Source organism: Macrotis lagotis, chromosome X (assembly GCF_037893015.1).
Source record: "Macrotis lagotis isolate mMagLag1 chromosome X, bilby.v1.9.chrom.fasta, whole genome shotgun sequence".
NCBI classification, from domain to species: domain Eukaryota; kingdom Metazoa; phylum Chordata; class Mammalia; order Peramelemorphia; family Peramelidae; genus Macrotis; species Macrotis lagotis.
This window is the reverse complement of record NC_133666.1, coordinates 342,640,905-342,663,525: the sequence shown is the minus strand read 5'-3', so window position 1 is coordinate 342,663,525 and position 22,621 is coordinate 342,640,905. Positions and strand designations below refer to the sequence as shown.

At 35.6% G+C, this 22,621-nt stretch overlaps 1 protein-coding gene across 5 annotated transcripts in view; it reads right to left on the bottom strand.

Annotated features, from left to right (window-relative positions):
• MTRR (5-methyltetrahydrofolate-homocysteine methyltransferase reductase) overlaps positions 1-22,621 on the bottom strand; it is a 51,160-nt gene that overhangs the window by 28,127 nt on the left and 412 nt on the right. For 3 of the 5 annotated variants that reach the window (XM_074207258.1, XM_074207260.1, XM_074207259.1), the window contains exons 2-7: positions 17,637-17,798; positions 13,947-14,100; positions 6,255-6,372; positions 4,161-4,527; positions 975-1,100; positions 268-421 (exon numbers count right to left, since the gene is read on the bottom strand). In XM_074207258.1, coding sequence (XP_074063359.1) covers positions 268-421; positions 975-1,100; positions 4,161-4,527; positions 6,255-6,372; positions 13,947-14,100; positions 17,637-17,780 — 1,063 coding nt within the window. In that variant the 5' untranslated portion in view covers positions 17,781-17,798. Of the gene's footprint in view, positions 1-267; positions 422-974; positions 1,101-4,160; positions 4,528-6,254; positions 6,373-13,946; positions 14,101-17,636; positions 17,799-18,588; positions 18,611-22,621 lie in introns of those variants that run through there. The other 2 variants (XM_074207261.1, XM_074207262.1) reach the window with 2 other exon arrangements.

Here is a 22,621-nt window from a genome sequence, read left to right as displayed (position 1 = left end):
CCTTCATTTCCAACAGAAAACAACAAAAGGGTGAAGGCTACAGACACTCAGACTCAAGTAACTATTCTCAAGTAACTATTAAGTTATTTGAATTTTCAACAATGCAGACCAAACATATATGAAAAGAAGTCAAAAGGATCCCCACATTTTCATATTTTTCATAGAAAAGTCAAGAAATATAAATTTTCGTTAATTCTTTCTCACTTCTTTTTCTGGTAACTAGACTAAAAGCTTCATTATAAATTCCTAATGAACATAGTCTTTTACCTTTCTTTTTATTGTTTTCTTTAATTTTCAATATAATACAGTGTTCTCTTTTCTCTGAAAGCTGTAGTCTTTGAAGTAATTCCTGTACCTCTGAAGCATCATTAGGACAAATAATATTGAAGGAATCTCCAGGCTGGTAGGAATATGTTGTATTCTGAATAAATACAAAAAGTGTGGTGAAAAGCTAAGCATATAACCTTTCTACTTCATAAGGTTAGAAGTGAAACAAACTTTTTTTTTTATTCTGCTTAAAAGCAGGTTAAAGTTGCTTAGTTAAGGGATATTTTTATTATGTTTTTAAGAAAAATGTTCAATCACCTATTTATCCACATAAAATGTTTCAAAATTTAGACAGCTATAGAATTAGTCTGATTTCCTATAAGGAACTCCAGGTTAACAATCTTCACTTTGCAGATAGAGGGAGCAGGATTTAAACGCTTCTGTGATTTGTCCAAGGGTAGCTACAAAGAGACAAAAGAGGAGCTGAAATGCTCGCCTTCTGACCTCACATCTCATGTTCTTTACATTGTTGTTTCTTTCCAATACAATCACAGGTTTCCTCATTCCCTCTGTATATATACAAAACAGAATGATATAATACAAAAATGTAAAAAAAGCAGCACCACTTGATCATTTCACTTACTTCTCAGGTTGTCTTTAATATGCAATTACCAGAATGAAAGGAAAAAGTAAAGTCATCAACTCACTGAAATGTCTAATTCCAACAGCAGAGTGGTTTTTATGGCACCCTCCTTAGTAAGCTGAATGGCTTTTGAAATGGGAACCTGGAAAACTCCAGTATCCACTGGAGTAAGAGATTCTTGGCACTGCTCCTGGAAAGAGAATTTCTATCTGATGAAATGTAACTAACAATGAAACTTGCAAGAATATTATTCATTTACATATGGACTTTTAGCCAAATGATCTTAATGAGTTTTGCATCATTTCCTTGTGTGGAATGCAAATAACCTTCCAAATTACTATGCTGTATTAGAAAAACTGAAACCATGCTATCAAGGCATTCTTTCTGAAAAGATCAGGGTTCATATTCACAGGAAAATAGTGGGGTTCAAAAAAACACACCTCTCTACAAAGTATTATCAAAAAGACACAAAGCCCAAAATGAGTTCTTATAAGAACTTAAAAAGGAATTTAAAAAAATCAATTAAGAGAGATTGAGGAAAATTAGGGGGGAAAAAAGCAATCCAAGAAAATTATGGAAAAAGTTAATTGATTGGAAAAAGAGATACAAAATCTTAAGAAAAATAACTCCTTGAAAACGAAAAAAATTTAAGAAAATCTAAAACATCTCATTAGAAAAACTGTTGTGGAGAACAGATTGAGAAAAGATTATAAAAATTGTCACATACTAGAAAGTAATGATCAAAAAAAGAATCTATATAGTATTATATGAAATTATTAAAGAAAATTGCTCTAAGGTTCTAGAACAGATAGGTAAAGTAGAAATAGAAAAAAAAAAACCTATCATTTACAACCTGAAAGACATTCCATAAGAGAAACTTACAGGAATGCTATAGCCAAGATTCAAAACTCCCGGGTTAGGGAGAAATATTGCAAATAACAAGGAATTGTTGAAATAAAGTCAAGAATTCACAAGATCTAGCAGCTTCTATTCTAAAAGACTGCAAGCCTTGGAACATTATATTTTGAAGAGCAGAGGAGCTGGGTTCCATGCAAGAATAACTTGTCCAGCAAAGTTGAGTATAATCCTGAATTTTAAAAATTGACATTTGATGAACTGAAAGATTTTTAGATACTTTTAATAAAAAAAATAGAACTATGGAAAATTTGATATAAAAGATTAAGAAATATAAGGAAAACATTAAAGATATTTATACACACACACAGATAGTTTGAAAGAAAGGAGGGGATGATTAGTATCTGATAGGGTGATTCTAAAAAACAAAACTGAATAGAAAAAAAGGTAAAAGAGAACAATTAGATCATAAAATTGAGACATGAAAGTAAGACTGCAGAGGGTAGGAATAGAGGATTGGTAATGTTGGAACCTTACTCTCATTTGGGTTGAAAATGAAACAAGTACATTTGGAAGTATGGAGAAGTTTTAGGAACATATAGAGAGGTGAGAAAACTGGGGGATAGGATGGGGGGAGGGTTGTTTAGAAGACTGTATAGATTTAAATCAAGAGGGGCTTTTAGAGGGTGGCATGGGAATACAAGGGTAAAGGGAAAAGACAAGTTAACAGGAATAGATATCCTATTCTAGAACTTCCTTTGAAAAGGAAAATACTGAGTAAAACTAAGATGAGGGAAATTAATAAATAGTAACTATAACTTTGAAAATGAATGGCATGTTTATAGAAGCTCTCTTTGTGATGGCAAAGAACCAGAAATTACAGGGGAATATTTGGTATATGGTTGTGAAGGAATACTACTGTGCTACAAGAAATGATGAGCCGATGATCTTAAAAAGACATGCAAAAAATGTTGAAGAGAGAAGTGAGCAGAACCAAGAGAACAATGTATATGGTAATAGCAATATTGTTTTAAAAACAACTTTGAGCAACTAAGGCAATGTGACTATTGTAAATACACAAATTAAAAATAAAGGACATATGAAGAAAGCAGTTATCTGCTTCAAAAAGAACTGATAAAAAAAAAGTATGTATAGAATGATTTTAACTATTTAGATCTATTTGTGGTCGACCATCTCTAGGACAGGATACGGTAGAGGGAAGAAAAAATCCACATGATAACTTTATATTTAAAAGGAACATCACATTGCACATAACTGATGTCCATCTTTTTATTATATTGTGTTATAGAAATGCTTGTTTTATCCCAGAAAATGAAAATAAAATTTAACAAAATTAGCCTTTTCATTATGTTGATTGCCAATTCTAAGTCTGTGTAAAAAAAGTAACCTGCCAGGGAATGACTGATGAATCCACTGATATAAGCACTAATTACCAAATAAATATAGCAATCTCTCTATGTATTCTATTTAATCATAATTTTGTACTTAAAGAAATATAGATATCTTACACTAGACAAGTCCCAAGTGGACATGCCATGAAGATTGTCCTGCAAAGCCATAATAGACTTAACCAGTTACTAGTTGTATGTTTACATGAGCCAAATTAGAGCAAAAGAGACCCAGGTAGTTATGAGTTGGATAGATAGATTGATGATATACATTCTATTTTCTTTGTTTTATTATCGATTAATTAGAACTAGGTAAATTCCCTGTGAGCACAGACTGTATTTTTCTTTTCTCACTGTTCAACACTAACACTCTCCTCTGTCTCTTCATTTCATAAACTTTTCTTCCAAATTCTTCCCTCTTTTGAATTTCCAGTTTTTACTGAGGGCATTACTATCCTTCCAACTTTATCTCTCCAATTATTTTATGATATTGCCTTGCATATATAAATGGTCAAAAATTAAGAGTAATAAATGGAATTAAAAGATTTACATGAGTGGTGAAGTCAATGAGACTATCCTTGAAGTATCTAATATCATTAATACAATTTATTTAATGTTAAATAACTACCCATCCATTAGAATTTTTCTTTTAGAAAAAAAATTACTCTATTTTATTTTGAACTTAGGAAATAAAACAAGTATTTCTATAATACAACAGAATAGGAAAAAAATAATTGCACATAAATTGCAAATATATTATGTATAACTTGCTATTCCTTTTAAACATATAATTAACTTATCATGTAACATTTTTCATTCCTTTTTTTCTCCTCTATTCACCCCATTAGACACAACTATGTATAGTTATGTAATAGCATTGTATACATATTTCAATTTACCAGTTCTTTCTTGGGATGCAGATACTATTGGTCATTTGCAATTAATTTGTAGTTAAATCTCTAACATATCAGAGCTACATGTCTTACCTGGCCAAGAGGGTCCTGAAACTGCACATCCAAATATTCTGGGGGTAATGTTGGAATGTTAAGAGCAGATTGTGAAAGAGGTGGTACTGACTGGGTAAGTGAGGGCTCAAAATCTTCAATTAAAATTCCTGAATGAACACTGGTACTATTTTGTCTTGAAGTGTCAGAAACTTTTCCCTCAGAATCATCCAATTTGAGATGTGCAATTTGTGAATCAATGGGTAACATATCTGGTTTAAAACGATCAGTCTGTAGGGAGACATCACTGAAATCACTGGTCATATTTGTTTTTCTTTTACTTGACATAAATTGTTTGTTAAGTGCAGGCCAAAGTCCATCAATCCATGGTTCAACAACAAGTTCCAAACTAAAAAATGATTAGAAAGAAAGGGACACATAAAAAATAGATACAGATTCACATTCTAGTATATATGAATTGGCCAAGGCTAACAAAACTCGATAAACTCTCATGATAACATCAATGAAAATTTATTTAAATGAGCACTTATAAAATCAAAATCTCTTTTTCTCAAATTGTACAAATATACTGAGAACCCAAAGGAGAAATGATTTTTGGAAAGTACAAACTCCTTCAAGTGATGCTTAATTAAACCATTTCCATCAATAAACAATACACCTTGAATTTCATCAGTGCAAGAACTCTTTCCACTTATACATTGTAACCCATCTAACTTGAGTCTCAGAAAGTTAGCTAATGTTCAGAAAGGTTAAGGTCAAGTGATTTGTCCACAATCAGAGAACTTTCAAGTTTCGGGAGATCTCATATAAATCTGGTTCTTCCTAAGTCAAGAACTTTGTCCAATTTATAATAATGCCTCTTTCAATCAACTATTACATTAAAATAAAAATTAAGTGATCTATAGGTAACTCAGTCTAGGCACACCCACAAAAGAGAATGTTAATGTCAGTACTTCAGAAATATCATCTCTAAAAGGTTCAGTAATATCTGAAAACAAGCAATAGTGTAAATACTAATGAATGATATCGATTGATTATGCAAGAATAATTCTTTACTTTGAAAAAGAGGCACATTAAAGACATTTGCCTTATCACTGACATGATATCTATAAGACATATAATAAAAAATTTGATTATCCATTACTTGTCACTTGTCACTGATATTTTTGGAGAGACAATTTGCTTCAGCAAATAAGTAAATACATAAACAAAAAAGATCTAGTGACATATGTGCACAGCATTACTGGGAACTTTGAAATTAGGGGAAGCATCAGGATCAACTTCTTTGAGATGTTTTAATTTTTCAGGGAAAGAGTAAAATGGAAGTAAAATGATTAGGCTGAGAATTTAAGGGTCTGCTGCTGCTGCTGAAAAATATAGAAAGGAAGGTTTATATTTAGATTTGTGGGTTAAGGGGGGGGGCAGTTTGAAAAGTATGCCACGAACCAGGAAATATCCATGGCAAGACTGTTTTTGAAGCAGATGTTGAAATAAAGAACCTTATGTAGGAGACCTAATGTCAAAGTGGGTATCAGATCATGCAAAAATGAATTTAGGCATGGTTTTCAAATCAGAACCAAATAAGGTAGCATAAATTCAATCCAGACACTTGCAAAGGAATAGACTATCAGGGGTAATTACAGTGCTCACTCTAACATGTACTAAATACATATTGACTTGAGTTGACTGGCTTAAAGAGGGCTGCATGTTGAAGGAGTCAGTGGAAAGGGGAGGGAAAGAGAGATTATTCTGTTAAATGGTCTAATAGATATAAAAATATCTGTTACTCAGAATGATGGAAAAATGATCAACAGGGTTTCACCATGTGGAGAAATGAGCTTTGAGTGGCTTTGAAGAATGGGTCAGTATTTAACTACTTAATAAAAATATTTCGGGGCAGCTAGGTGGCACAGTGGATAGGGCACGGGCCCTGGAGTCAGCAGTGCCTGGGTTCAAATTTGCCCTCAGACGCTTAATAACTACCTACCTGTGTGACCTTTGGCAAGTCATTTAACCCCATTGTCTAGAAAAAAACTTTAAAAAAAAGGAAATAAAAAATATTTCCTTCTTAATTTATGTTTTAAATAAAAATGAAGAGATGAAAAATCACCTTACCCTACACAATCATCTGCATGCCCAGTTTTGTAGAAATGTTGGGCACCAAGTTCTTGAAGTCGTTTATCAATTATTTTTCCACCATTACAGAAGTAGGTATATTCTGAATCACCCAGACCTAAAGATCAAAAATTAATAATTAGCAAGCAAAGTGAATGATTTAAAGAGCAACATTATAAATTTAAGTGAATTTTAACCACATATTTAAATATAAATTTATACGCTACCAAATTATTCTCAAAAATCAAGAAAAATATTCTATCAAATTCCTTTTAGGTGTTGAAAACATTCATTCATTTATCTAAACAAGGGAAAGACAAAGGAGCAATTTCACTAATGAAGATTGGTGCAAAATTTTAAAATAAAATGCTGGCCAAAAAATAGCATACAAAAGGACCAAAGATTTATTCTATGTATACAAGATTTTATTCTATGGATGCAAGGATAATGGATATAAAAGGAAAACTGATTATAACAATGGAAAGGAAAAGTCTTTAACAAAATATATTTATTTGTACCAAAAATTCTCCTAAAGCACAAGCAGAGATAATACATTTTAATATGATAAAAACTGCATAGCTAAAACCAAAAGCTAGCATTTGCAACAAGCAAATAATAAAAACTTTCTCAATAAGGAAAAGAATTACTTCTTTACCCATTGAATTTTTTTAATTCATTTTTTATTCTCATTTTGTACAAATTTTTTACATTAATAAAATATTCTTGTTTACAAGTAAACAAAATACCCCTCCCCCCATGAATATAGATAGACTTCCTTGGGTAAAAAAAGTAAAGGGGAGAGAAAATAAATTAAAATTAAAAAAAAAAATAATACTAATAATTGTACGTATGGCCTGGTGGCGCAATGGACGAAGCACCAGCCCTGGAGCCACGAGCACCTGAGCCCATATCCATCCCCATAGACCCAGCAATCACACAGCCATATGACATGCAAGCCACCCGATCCCCACAGCCCTGCAAAAAACTAAGAAGGGAGAAAAAGACCCAAAATAAAATAAAATAGTAATAATAGTAGGGGTGGCTGGGTGACAGACAGAGCATTGGCCCTTGAGCCAGGAGCACCTGGGTCCAAATCCGGCCCCAGACACCCAAAGATCACCCTGCTATGTGGCTCCAGGCAGGCCACCCAGCCCCACCTGCCCTGCACCCTCCCCCAAATAATAACAAAAAATGTGCTTGAGTCTTTGTTCCAACACCAACAACTCTGTCACGGGTGGATCACATTCTTTATAAGTCCATCACAAAAGTTACTTCCATATTTTTCCAACGTTGCCATTGCTGATCAACTCCCTCCTTTCTTATTTCTCCACTACCACGTACTATATTTTCTCTCTCCTTTCACTCTGACTCTCCTGTAGGGTCACTGAGTGGCATAGCAGACAGATCCCTGGTCCTGGGGCCAAGAAGCCCTGAGCCCCCATACCACCCCTTAGGCCCAGAATCCACCTGGCCCCATGGTACTGGGCAGGCCTTCCAATCCCAGCCCCTTGCAAGAAGTAAAAAAAAGAAAATGTGTTATATCTGACCACTGTCCCCCCATGGTCCATCCTCTCCTCCTTTATTCACATCCCCACCCCTTCCCCTTGCTCCCCCCTCCTTCTTACTCCAGTTGTCTATACCCCATTGAGTATATTTGCTGTTTCCTCTCCTAGGCATTTCTGATGAGAGCAAAGGTTCCCTCATTCCCCCTTGCCTCCCCACTTCCATATCATTGCAATAGCTCATTGTAATAAAAAAATCTTATTATGTGAAATATCTTGGACTATTCCCCCTCTCCTTTTTCTTTCTCTCATTCCATTTCCCTTTTTTTCTATTGACTCCATTTTTACACCATATTTTATCTTCGAATTCAGCTTTCTCCTGTGCTTCAACTATAAAAGCTCCCTCTACCTGCTCTATTAACTGAGAAGGTTCATATGAATATTATCAGTGTCATTTTTCTATGCAGGAATACATGCAGTTCATCCTCATTAAGTCCCTCATATTTCCCCCCGCTCCTCCAATCTCTGTGCTTCACCTGAGTCCTGTATCTGAAGATCAAACCTTCTGTTCAGCTCTGGCCATTCCAACAGAAACATTTGAAATTCCCCTGGTTCATTGAAAGTCCATCTTTTTCCCTGTAAGAGGACATTCAGCCTTGATAGGTAGTTCATTCTTGGCTGCATTCTAAGCTCTTTTGCCTTCCAGTATATTATATTCCAAGCCCTACGAGCTTCCAATGTAGTTGCTGCTGACTCCTGTGTGATCCTGACTGCGGCTGCACGATATTTGAACTGTGTCCTTCTGGCTGCTTGTAATATTTTCTCTTTGACTTGGGAGTTCTGGAACTTGGCTATAATATTCCTAGGGGTTGTTTTTTTGGGATCTCTTTCTCGGGGGGATCGGTGGATTCTCTCCATTTCTATTTTGCCCTCTGCTTCTAGAATATCAGGGCAATTTTCCTGTAGTAATTCTTTGAAAATGATGTCAAGGCTCTTTTCCTGATCATGACTTTCAGGTATTCCAATAATTTTTAAATTATCTTTCCTAAGTGTTTTCTATATCAGTCATTTTTTCAATGAGATATTTCACATTTTCTTCTAATTTTTCATTTTTTTCATTTTGAAGTACTGATTCCTGATTTCTGGTAAATTCATCAATCTCCCTGAATTCTATTCTTTGTCTGAGGGATTTGTTCTCCTCAGAGAGTTTTCTTATCTTTTTTTCCATCTGGTCAATTTTGCTTTTTAAAGCATTCTTCTCCTCAATAACTTTTTTGAACTGTTTTATCCATTTGACCTAAGCTGGTTTTTAGCATGCTATTTTCTTCAGCATTTTTTTGGATTTCCTTGACTAAGCTGCTGACTTCATTTTCATGTTTTTCCTGCATCTCTCTCCTTTCTTTTCCCAGTTTTTCTTCCAACTCCCTCATTTGATTTTCAAAGTCTTTTTTGAGCTCTGTCATAACCTGAGCCCAATTTCTGTTTTTCTTGGAGTCTTTAGATGCAGGAGCTTGTGCTTCCTCATCTTCAGACTGAGTATTTTGATCCTTCTTGGGCTCATATGCAAAATATTTCTCAACAGTCTTCCTCTTACTTCTCTGCTTGCTCATTTTCCCAGCCTGGGCTTGGTTTTGGGGTGCTTCCGGAGCTTTTGGGACACTCCCACCAGGATCTCAGTGTGTGAGGCTCTGTGAATAACCATAAGTGCCCCCCTCTGCCACGGGGCTGAGGTGGGGGGGGCCCTGCTGTTCTATGGGGGGGGGCCTAGACTGCGATCAGGATCTGAATGTGTTCAGAGCCCCAGAGTCCTGTTCCAGGGGCAGAGGACAGAGCTAGGCAGTCTCTCTCTCTTCTCTCCCCTCCCTCAGCTCAATGGGCTCATGCCCTGGGGGCTCCTGCTTACCAGCTCCACCTGCTTCTGTTTCCAGGTCTGGGCTGCCAAAAGACCAAGCTGCTTGCTGTGTGCCCTGAGGGTTGGGCTCCATGTGCTTGCTCTGGCAGAGGTGCCCCACTGTTCCCCCACTTTGTGGCCGGTGCTCCCCGGGGTGCAGCTCAGGAGACTCCCCCGCTGCTGTGAGCCCCAGCTCCAAGCGCCCTGGGGCTGCCTCCCGGAGGATGAAGTTCTTTCGCTCTGGTGGGCCACCCCTCTGGTGGGCCGCCTCTCCAATCCTGGGGAGCAGAGCCTTTCTGCTCTTTTCCAGGTTACCTTGAGTAGGAGAACTGCCTCACTGGGTCCCTTTGTGGGTTCTGTCTCGAGAAAGTTTAGTTAGAGTCCTTAGCTTATGAGTTTTACCCATTGAATTTTGAAATAATTCTAGAAATGTGAAGAACAAGGCAAGAAAAAGAAATTAAAGTCAAACATGGGCAAAAAAAAAGTTTGGCTGAAGAAGGATGGTTTAAGCTATTACTTAACTAGTGAGATACAAAATAAATCCAAAGTCATCAGTATTTCAGCATACCAACAACAAAAAATTGAAGGAAATAATAGAAAAGAAAGTTCTACTTGAAGAAACTAAAAAATGCATATCATAGCATCTTCAGGACTTTGGTAAATACAATTATAAAACACTTTTTAAAAATGTTTTCTATAACTGGAAGAAGATTAAGTGCTCATGGTAGAATAACACAAATATTATAAAAATGACAGTACAAGCTAAGTTAATTTACAGTTTTAGCACTTTGCCAATTAGACTACCAATGAAGTTGTTTATAGAGCCAGATAACAATAACAAAACTCATTTAGAGGTAAAAAGGTCTAGAATCTCTGAAAAAGTAAAACTGGAGAAAATATTTTCCCAGACTTTAAATTATACTTAAATTTAAGATGTAATAACCATCCAAACCATTTAGTATTGGTTAAAAATAAACAAGATGATCAATGGAACAGACTACAAGGAAGAATTCAGAAACAAGTATTCAATAAACTCAAGAATATAAATTATGCAGGGGGGAAAACTCCCTATTGGACAATAATTAGCTCAACATAGTCATATGATCTGATATCTTAAATTAAATTGCACAGTTCAGATTCCTTTCACAGGAAGGCTAAAGAGAATTTTAACCACAAAAGATAAAATAGACAATTTCAATGATATGAAACTAAAAAGCTTTTTGCAGGAACAAAAAAACAAGTGATACTTTGCTAAGAAGGGGAAGGGATATACTTGAATATGAAAGTGACTTAAAGTGGTGCACCAATTAAAAAAAAGTGTCAAGCCTGAAAACAAATAATCAAGAGTCAGAGAGATTATGCAACTGCTGTTAATTCTATAAAACACTAAAGAGCCCACATGGGTTATCACAACCACAGTCAATGTTGAAATAACAAAATAAAATCAAAGACTTAATAGTGGTCATAAGCAAAATATTTTCTTTAATTCATTAGAGGAGAGAAACTAAACATATGTGTCCTCTAATAGTGGTTCCACGACAGTGTGGGCAAATCTCAAAAGTGGTATTAGTCGCTATATAGTGAGTTGTAGCTCTGACAATGAGGAGTAAAAGCAAAAACAAGACCAGTTTGATTCATAGCAGGATTTTGTGGATATTAAAGGTACTTGACCAAGTTCAGAGAACCCCTGGTGTTGGTCTAAAATAGTTGTGGAATTTTGCTGTGGCTGAGCTAATCCAGAAGGTGAGAACAAAGGATTATTGTTATGTCAAGTTCAGGGTATATAGAGTTTGCTCTCTGGGAATAAACTCTAAAAAATAGGGTGTCTCCTAAAAGAGGAGTAAAATGAGAGGAGTGGTCTTGGAATGGGGATCCTGACAAATGCATATGTAATTTCCAAATTCTTATTAAGCAGAAGTAAGGAGGAAGTACATTCTATACAAGTGCATTCCGAATTTATGCAAAGACAAGAAGGGAAGAGACAGAATATGTAGGCCAATAACTAGTAGGCCAGTTTGACTGGAATGGAGAATTACGATAAAGATGGGAGTCAGATCCTAAATACCAAGGTGAAGTGTCACTTAAGATTTTTGAGTAGGGGAGTATAATGGTAGCTATGCTTTAGAAATATGAATTTGACAGCTGTATAGTCAATGAGTTAGAAAGTAAGGTTATTGAAAGCAGGGAAGCTAAACTATTTAATAGTCTATCCAGGAGGTAAAGGGACTGAACTAGAACAGAGGTTGTGTGGACAAAAAGACAAATGTGAAAGTAACCATGCAGATAAAATCTACAACTTCTTGCAGAAACTTTGCAATTTTCTTGATATGAGAAATGAGAGTGAGGGAGAAGTCAAGAACCAATGTAAGGCTGAGAGTTTGATTTTGAATAAGTTGATATGTATGTATGTATGTATGTATATATATATATATATATATATATATATATATATATATATGGAGAAATGGAGAGAGAGAGAGAGAGAGAGAGAGAGAGAGAGAGAGAAAACAAATATCTATTCAGGGGTTCTTTTTTTAAGGTTTTTGCAAGGCAAACAGAGTTGAGTGGCTTGCCCAAGGCCACACAGCTAGGTAATTATTAAGTGTCTGAGACCAGATTTGAACCCAGGTACTCCTGACTCCAGGGCCAGTGCTTTATCCACTATGCCACCTAGCCACCCCATTCAGGGGTTCTTAGCCTTTGTGTCACGGATCCCACTTTAGTAGTCCTGTGAAATCTATGGACCCTTTCTCAGATTAATGTTTTTAAATAAATAAAAGCTTATCAAAAAAACCTCATTTATATTGAAATGGTTATCAAAATGTTAATAAAAGTCATGGACCACAGGTTAAGAATACCAGTCTACTAGAGATTAAGATCAGATGACATAAATTGGAAGTCATTTGTATAGAGATGATAATTGAACCCGGGAGGTTAATGAGATCATCAAAAAATTAGGGATGTGTCTTGATCCAGTTTTTTTATTAATTTATTTAGCTTTCTAAATTGATTTTATTGGTAACGTCATTTGTGGTTTTAATTCTGGGCATTATTCCTTTATTTTGTATGAATCCTGGTCATTTTAAAACTTAACAGTTGCTGTGATAGGTAGGACCTTGAGGAAAAGACAGTTTACTTTATTCATGATAATATGCCTAAATCCAGTTACTTTCCTCTAGATTCACTCCATGAGACAAAATTCCAGCTCTCCAAGTTCCAAATTAAAAATTTGAAATCTTCAGTGGAACTTGAAACGGAGCTTTTGTCATCTTTGAAAAGCAATAAGTCATGCTTGAGGAAAAAGCACTGACTAAATCAAGTTTTATAACTATATTATCTTTCTTGGGGTTTATGAGCTAAAAGAGCTATTTCTGTCCAATAATTCCTCACTGACTCATGAAAGTATGCATAATTGATATATATATATATATATATACACACACACATACATATATATATACACACAGGTTCCCAGCCAGCTGTGCATTTGAGACATATCTCAATCACATTCCAGACTGAAAAATAAGTCTCCTAAGAATGAATTAGGCCCTCTTACTGGAGGGTATCTCTTGGCCATCAGTTTGCATATTGCAGATAAGAGCATCTGACCAAACAGAGCTTTATTACACATTTTTTTTTTTAGGTTTTTGCAAGGCAAATGGGGTTAAGTGGCTTGCCCAAGGCCACACAGCTAGGTAATTATAAAGTGTCTGAGACTGGATTTGAACCCAGGTACTCCTGACTCCAAGGCCTGTGCTTTATCCATTAGGCCACCTAGTGGCCCCCTTTATTACACAATTAAAGGAGTTATTTTAGAATTGGGGATTTTCTTTTCCCAGAAGGATAAGACTTGTATATTCCTTCCTCATTCCTCAAATGTCAAGAAGGTAAAAATAATTTAAATTAAACCTTAGTTAAGGGATTCTAAGTTTGTGACTAAATATAAAAATATTACACAAACTATACAACAATTTAGGGATTACTTATTTATGGAAAAACAATCCTATGGGTTAATAGCTTGGTAATCATTAATAACAAAACACAAGTTCCGTATTAAAATATTAGACTTTAAGATGTAAAATATTCTACTTAGGAAAATATTTCAATTCAATGTAACCTTCAATTGAGTTCTGAATGTAAATATAAAAAAAAATGAATTTAGAATAGGCTAGAAAAATTTATTTTCTTCATGTTTTGTGTGTAACTTTTTTATAATACAGAGTTATTGCCTATTCTTTTATACTTATTTTGTTTTGAAATTAATGTTAGTACAATGAATCAAGAGGAATTTTCCATTACCCAGTAATCCATATCGCAGATGGGAGAAGTAATCAGGTGGCAGAGTTTTGTCTCTAATTTTCTTAACAAACTTGACTGCTGTATCTGGTGGATCTCCAGTGCCAGTAGTAGAAACAATGACAACAAGTGGATCTTTTTCTGTTTTTAAATCATACTAAAAACACAAAGATATTCTTTTAGTAAAATTTGATGTTTACGTTTTTATAACTATCAGACTAAAGAATTTGCTTTAACAGTTTTCCCCTTGGGTTTTGCCACACTTTTTTCTTCATATACATAAAAGTTCTAGTAATATCTTCTCTGTTTCTACAAATTGATAATGCATGGGATGTTGCTCAATGCATCTATTGAGGAAGAGCAATAACCAATAACAGATCATTATGAAGTTAAAAGACTTTTCTTACCTCTTATTTTATATTTCAGGAATTTTTCTACTTTGCAAGACTCAAATAATATTTTCAGGTGTGTCTCTTATAGTCAACCTTTTTTTTTATAAGGTAGAATTTAAGAACAGATCTACTAAAGAGACAAAAAAAGGAACCTAGAATGGTTTAGAACATACTTCTGGTTAGTCTATAGTCATTATGATCTTTCCACACTTATCCTCCTCTTTCACTTGCTCAAATACTCAAATCAGAAAATGTTGAAATTACATTTCTTTACATTATTTTCCCACTAACAGTGGCAAATAAAACTTTATATAGGGAGTATATGATTACAGCCATGATAACAGCAGGTGATTCAATTACATAAACATTTAGGAAGCACTTACTACTTACTGAGGGAGTGCTATCTGTGGGGTGGGGGGTGGGGGAGGGAAGCAAGATTGGGGGAAAATTGTAAAACTCCAATAATATCTTTAATAAAAATAAATAAATAAATAAAAATTTTAAAAAAAAAAAGTATGGTCCTTGTCCTCATACAACTTACAACGTATATGGGAAGACAAGATGCAAACATAATTCAAACCAGAACATGAACAATCAAGGAAGGAAAAATCAATCCAGAATGGAAAGATCAGACAATCCAAAGTCTCTGAGCAAGAGAGTTTTAGCAAGATAGACAGTAGAAAAGTTCTCAAGATAAGACAAGACTGGAAAAGGGGGAGGGAGAAACATTGCAATAACCCTTAAAAGCAGGGACCTTTCTCCCTACTGTGTAATGGGTTTGGGGGACTTCAAACCAGGGCACATGTTCATTGTTGTCCTTCAGACTCAAGAGGATCAAAATGACATCACTATATTGGGATCAATGTACAGTGTGTGTCTGATTGTGGCTAATCAAATAAGTATGAACTCAGAAGGCTCCAATAAAGGTTGGGCACAAATAGCCTGTATAAACATTCTGGAAGGAGACATTTCTAAATCTGGGCATCTCAAGGTTCTTTTGACATACTATATTGTGTTTTGCTCAAACAATGCTAGTCGGTCCTACGCCATAGCCTCTCATGGTTTACAACTGATACCACAGTTCTTCGGAGAGACCTTAAGAACATCCTTCTATTGCTTCTTCTGACTCCACTTTTTTTTTTTAGGTTTTTTTGTTTTTTGTTTTTGCAAGGCAAACGGGGTTAAGTGGCTTGCCCAAGGCCACATGGCTAGGTAATTACCAAGTGTCCGAGACGGGATTTGAACCCAGGTACTCCTGACTCCAGGGCCGGTGCTTTATCCACTACACCACCTAGCCACCCCGACTCCACTTCTGACAAGAGCTTGCCTCTTGTGAGCTCTCTCCAAAACAGTCTTTTAGGAAAACACACACATTCAGCATTCAAACAACATGGTCAGCCCACTGATCTGAATGCTTAGCAGTTCAGTTCAAGAAAGGAACTCATTCTGCTTCACTCCCCTGGTGCCAAGGAAAGTACAAGAGTGTTGTCTGCTAGCCAGAACCTGTGCAAGCATGCTATCAAGGAATTAGTGTACTATACTGATGAACTTCTCCAGGCAACCACATTTTGCCATGCTCTTCTGCAAACCAACACAACCAACAGCATCAAAGGTCTTGATCAGATCAACTAATGTTGTGAAAAGACCTCTGTTCTCCTGGCATTTCTCCTGGAATTGTAGGCAGCAAACACCATATCAACTCTTCCTCAAATCTTTGTGAAGTTGCCCTAACTCAGGGTAGATGACCTTCTTTCAGGTGAAGGATCACTCAAAAAGAAGTCTGGCAACAATCGTGTCAGGCATGCCCAAGAGACACTGATTTCCTTTATAGAGCCAGACAATGGAGGCATCTTGATCTCCTGGTGATAACATTCTCTTGCCATGTAACCTGGAAAATTTCAGTCAGCTTTTGTATGAGCAGTGGACTCCTCTGCCTTGGAGGAGCTTAATGGCATTTTAAACCTCCATCTTGAGTTGGAATTTAGGCCTTTCCACCCAAGTTGGTTTCAGCATCGGTTGACGAAAAGTCTGTTGAGAACAGCTCAAAAGTGTTCAGTCCATCTCACCAGGATCACATCCTTATCACTAATCAGTGTGGCTCCTTAAGTTTATTAAATAGCTGAAATGTATCAAATGCCTTTGGCTCATAAGCAATTTAGATTATTATCATCGTACTGAGCCAAGAATCCTGCATCTTTCTAAGCTTCCCTTGTCCTTTACTGTTGATCAAGTTAAATGCCATCTTCTTAGAGACAACTATCTGCTGGCATTTCTTCATTTAGTAGCATCTGAATTTCCCTATCATTTTCACCAAAGAAATTTTGATACCCCTTTGAAGGCACTGGCCATATCTCCTATATAAAATGAGTTTATGGGACTGCAATCCAGTGCCATGGATGGCACAGAACAAAAGGCAAAAACCACAAGTTATTTTTGAAAAAGTTACATTAAAAGGGAGAAAAAAAATTTAAATTAAATCTTACAGAAGAATTATCTAAGAGTTCTGTAGCTAAAATTTTCCTATAAAAATGTCTATCTAAAAGGTTTTACTTCTGCATTTGATTAAAGTTAACTGTTGCATAATGAGTATAGTTCTTAATAGTTAAGATCTATATTATGAGCAGGAAAAATTTAAAGAAGTTCAAAATCCAGCATTTATTTTGCTTTATAAAAGCAGAATCCATTAAAGTTCTCCCCTTTTAAAAATTCTTAGGAAGTTATATATTATTTCAAGTTATAATTATTTCAAAATGTTATAAAGAATTTTCCTCCCCCTCTAAGTTCATTTACTGTTTTTGAAACGTATAAATCTAAGATATTAAAAAAAAATAAAGTTTTTTGAAAAGTAATAAAAGTAGGATTTCTCTATCTCAGCTTGCTAAAGAGTTTGTTCTTTAATACTGCAGTTTAGGAAGTTAAGACCTTCCATTTAAAATTGAATGAAAGACAACTTAAAGAGTAATTTTATATATACATATATATACATATATATATATATATATACACATACATATATACATACATACACACACATATATACAATACAAACACACACATATACACAAATTTCTGTTTGCTTTTTCAACAAAGTATATGCATGTCTACAGAGATTTTCAAACCTCTTGTGAATGCAGTTTACTAAAATGTCAATTTATTATAAATTTAATGTTGTTTCCAATGGTATTCAAAATTAAGGATATAGGTAAGATTGGTAAATAAAACATCAGAATCAAGAATCTTGGGTTCTCCCTCACTTATATATTCATTTTCCAGTGCAGCAAAATTACTGGTGATGTCTCACCTTGTCAGATTCACTCAAACAGTGAAGATCTGCAAAAAATCCATGTGTACCAGCTTTCTCACTTATTTCCTCTGCTATGGCTTTTGCCTGTCCGTTCTGTGTAGCATAAAGCAACAAAAACCTCCTCATTGTTTCATGGCACATGTTAACATGTCAACTTTACTGCAGAAAGGAAAAACAAAGTAGATTCATTTTTTTCATTAACCAATAACAGATGATAACCTATTTACAGTTTGTTTGTCAAGAAGTGCAAAATATTCATGTATAATACAAAAAAATTAAATTCAAATGATTTATGTTTGCAATCATTTTTAGGAATCATGGAATTTTAGGGTTAGGAAAGACTTTAAAAATGAATTTTCCAACACCACAAAAGTGGCAAAGAGGAAGTAGTCTGTTTGTTTGTTTGTGACTCCAGGATAATTCATTTCCTCAAGATGAATTCTAGCCTTGGAATCAGGAAGACTCATTACTTCATGAGCTCCTATCTGGCCTCAAACTAATGTGTGATCCTGGACAAATCACTTATGGCATGTAAAAGATGAAATGACTAGGAAATACAGATTCAATCTTACGAGCATATCAATTTATTAAACAATGACTAGACTTCTTGAGTTTAGAATATTGGGAAAGACACTTATGCATTAAATACAATCGTATGAAACCAGGTAATGAAAAGAAAACAATTAACCAGGATACAGCATTTCTAATTAGGGGGAAAGATTAGGGAATTTCTGAGTTAAGATGGGAGAGTGAACAGGTATAATTCTCTGAAATCAGAAGAAGAGGCATCCTACTTTCCCCCAAGAATCAAACAATCAAAGGAACATAGAAACAATAATTAATAGATCAGAAGGGATCAGTTTTCAGATAAGACATATGTATTGCTTGAGATATATAATTGTTAAAAAAACACCTTACATCAATCTTTGTATCTCACTGAGTTTCTCACCTCTAAGTAGCAGGTAAAGGTGGTCAACTTTCCTGGTCCAGTGGGGTGATGTGGTGGTTCAAACAAAACAATAAGGCTGCTTCCCCCCCCCACCCACCCAAAGTTTTCTCACAAGACAGAAACTAAAGTAGATCAACAACTGAATAGAAAGGGAACTGAGCTAGTTGAGTCACAAGATGGAGTCAGTAATGAGTTACTCAATTCCCATAATCAACTGCTTGCTAGCCTAATTCCCTCAATTTTCTCACCTGTAAAATGAGCTAGAAAAAGAAATGGCAGCCATTCCAGGATCCTCACTAAGAAAACTAAGAGTTGGATAAGAATGAAAAGAATGAACAACTTTAACAACTCCTACTGGTTCTTCTGATACTTTCTAGGTCTAACAAAAGGATTATGCATGTGAAGAAGGCAGATATAATTCATCATTCCTTGCAGTTTTTATTGAGGAATTGGTGGAAAAGATGAAAATGTGATACAATTATACTTACGGTGTAGAACAGCTCAACTGTCCATCAATTGGAGAATGGCTGAACAAGTTATGATATATGAATGCTATGGAATACTACTGTTCTATAAGAAACCATAAAGAGTCAGACTCTAGAGAAGAATGGAATGACTTACAAGAACTAATGCTGAGCAAAGGGAGAAGAACAAAGAGAACATTGTACACATTAATAACAACATTTTGAGTTGATCAACCTTGACAGATATAGCTCCTTCTCAACAGCTCAGAGAGCTGGGAGACCAGATATGGACAATGGACAATGGAAAATCCCATCTAGGTAAAGAAAAACAAAATAAAAAAAAAAACCCTACAGAATCTGAATGAACACTACATTCACTTGTAAAAAATTTCTCTAATGTATTTCTTTCCTATCTCATGGTTTTATTTCTTTTCCTTTAATCCTAATTCCTCATACAATAAATGACTAATCTGTAAACACAAATGTGTATGTACAATAGTCCCACTGAGGGGAGGGGGGGTGGGAAGGGAGGATGGAAGGAAATTATGTAACTTAAAAATATGCATATGCATGTGGATGAATGCTGAAAAATTTTCATAACATGTAACTGGAAAAATAGAACAAAATATCAATTGAAAAAAAAGAACAGCTCAGCTTTTATAGCATAGAGCCTGTTTTGTAGGGTTAAAAACTTTAATTCTGAAAACAGGAACATTCACAATTAAAATGGGAAGAATCCCATCAAGATGCTCAAATACTGACTATCCCTTTTCAGTAAAATAAAAAAATCAAAGTCTATAAAAATACTCTTCATTCTGGTCTTTAGTTCCATAGAACACAATGCTTATAGTACAAGTTGTAAACTCATCACTTCTAATCCTATCACCAAGTTGCTAACTCAAGTTACTTCCTTGAGCCTCCTCCCCTCTCTGAGTTCTGATCTCCTCCAAAACGCTTTCTTTAGAGGGCAGAAACTGACTTTCCAGGACATTCCACCCCTTTACTCAAATCCAATTTACATGCTTGTCATGACATTTCACTTTTGTCATGGCCTTGAATGAAGGCCAAACATTATTACTTTTCACATACGGCTCTGCCTGGTTTTGAGTCCAAGGAATAAGCATCCTCTGGGGGACCACCCACTTTCCCTCTTTCCAGTTTTCCTCCAATAGATATTAAACTTCTTGAGGGAAAGGACTGTTATTTTTTTTCATTTGCATCCTTAGTGTTTTCCATGTAGTAGGTAGGCAATAAATGTAGCTTCACTTTTCTTTCTTCCCAAAGCTAGACCATTTAATCCTGAAATAACATATGCCTGAAGTATACAGACTAGTAACTAATATTTAATTCATTTTTGCAGATATTATAAATATAAAAGATTTAAACCTTCTTTCCAGAACACAATGGATGACAGAACCAAATGAATTCTAAATTCTTTGTTATTCCCATCAAGAACACGCTGTTACTTAACCAGCAAGAAATTCCTATTCTCTACTGATGACATTTAGCATTTTATTTTCATGTCCCCAGAAACACTGCAAGGAGAAGGGAATGAAGGGGGGAAATACTTCTTACTTCTTCCTGTCAATTCCAGACTCTTACATCATTCAGCAACCATTTCTCTTCCTTCATCCAAATTATGGTGGCTATAGTGAGACACCCCACTTTCCCTCCTGTCTCAAGTTCAGCACCTGCCCTTATACAAGGGAACTTTAATATTCACCTAATGATCCCTCAGATTTCCTTCTAATATTGCACTTAATAAATAGAAATCCTGACATAACCCTCTCTCTTAGCGTAACCTTCTATCACTCCACCTCTCCCTATGGGGCATCCCTCTTACAATTCTTCTTCTGCCTCACCCGAAACCCCCAATACTTCTTTAGATGGTGAGATTTTAGCTCTCCCTTCAAGAAAGCTAGGAAAGACAGGGAGCAGATATGAGAAGGGAAATGAATTCAGGTTCAGAGAACAGCTAGAAAAAATTTCAGGCGTCAGGAGACAAGTCTATTATGGAAGGAAAAGCAAGAAGTGCTTGGAGGGGAGTAAGTTCTAATAAAATTGAACAGGGGAAATGAGAGAAGGGCAGATATTAAAGGGTGCGGAGTGCCAGATTTCATATTTGATCTTGAAGGTAAAGGGAAGTCATTTATTGATGACATGCTTAGTTTTATAAATGAGGAAGGTTACTTTGACAGTTAAGTGGAGGATGGTCTGGAATAGAGAAAGACTTGTGGTAAGGAGACCAATCAGCAGACTGTGTCAATAGTGAGGTGATATGGCCTTTATTGGGACAGTACCATGGTAAAATCAACAGATCTAGAAGTACTGGACATTAGGGGATGAGAGAGAGAGAGAAGGACACCTAATTTGTGAGCCTGGGTAACAAACTATGGTGATACCCATAACTACAATAGAGAAGTTAGGAAGAAGAGAAAACTGGGGAGGTAGGGGAAGGACAATGAGTTCAGTTTTAGAATTACTGAACTTAAGATGGCTATGGGATAGCAAGCTTGAGAAATCTCATAGGCAATTAGAGATGGGGAGGTCAAGGGAGTTAGGGACAAATAGATCTGAGAACCCTATGAATAGAGATGATAATTTAATGGATAAGAGCTAATGAGATCACGAGTAAAACAGTATTTTAAGAGGATCCAAAATAGAGCATAACAGGATACTCACAGTAAGCAGTATAACGGAAATGAAGATACAGCATAAGGGTTGGAGAACAAGGACAGAACAGTATTATGATAACTGATAAAGCTGAATAGAAGGAGAGGTGATTGACAATATCAGTCTTAGGGGGCTTCAAGAATTAGGTAGATTATTGCTGTTCAACGGCATCCAACTCTTTGTGACTCTGTCACTGTCCATGGGATTTTCCTGGCAAAAATATGGGAGTGTTTTGTCATTTCCTTCTCCACAGGATTAAGGCATGCAGAAATTAAGCAACTCACTTAAATCACACTAGTTAAAAAGATTACAATTCACTGAAGGCTTTCACTACAATTAGCATTTTTTTTATAAAGGATGTACATTGTTTTAGACACAAAACTACTGCATATTTAATGGACTATAGTATAGCGTGAACGTAATTTTTACATGCTCTAGGACACCAAAATATTTGTGACTGTGTGCAGTGTGTGTGTATGTATGTATGTGAAATCTAAATATCTCTATCTTGTTGTCATCCAGTCACGTCCACCTCTTCTTGGCCTACTTGGGATTTCCTTGACCAAGATACTGGCATGTTCTGTCATTTCCTTCTTCAGCTCATTTTACAGATGAGGCAGCCGGTCCAGGATTCCCTCTACTTTACCACCTAGTGGCCCAATCTCTATTATTTACATCTATTTGTTTGGGCTTAGAGCCAAATCCTAAACTACTGCGATCATTTCCATCTATAAAAAGAAGATGTGATTGCTTTCTAAGGCTCCTTCCAGCATGAAAGTTAAGAGCTGCCATTTCCTCTCCCCACATTTCCTGGGCTGGGATTTTACACTTGGGAGTTTTGTGCTAGAAGGAGTGAAAAAAAATAAAGTTAGGAGGAAGAGAGAGAGAGAGAAAAA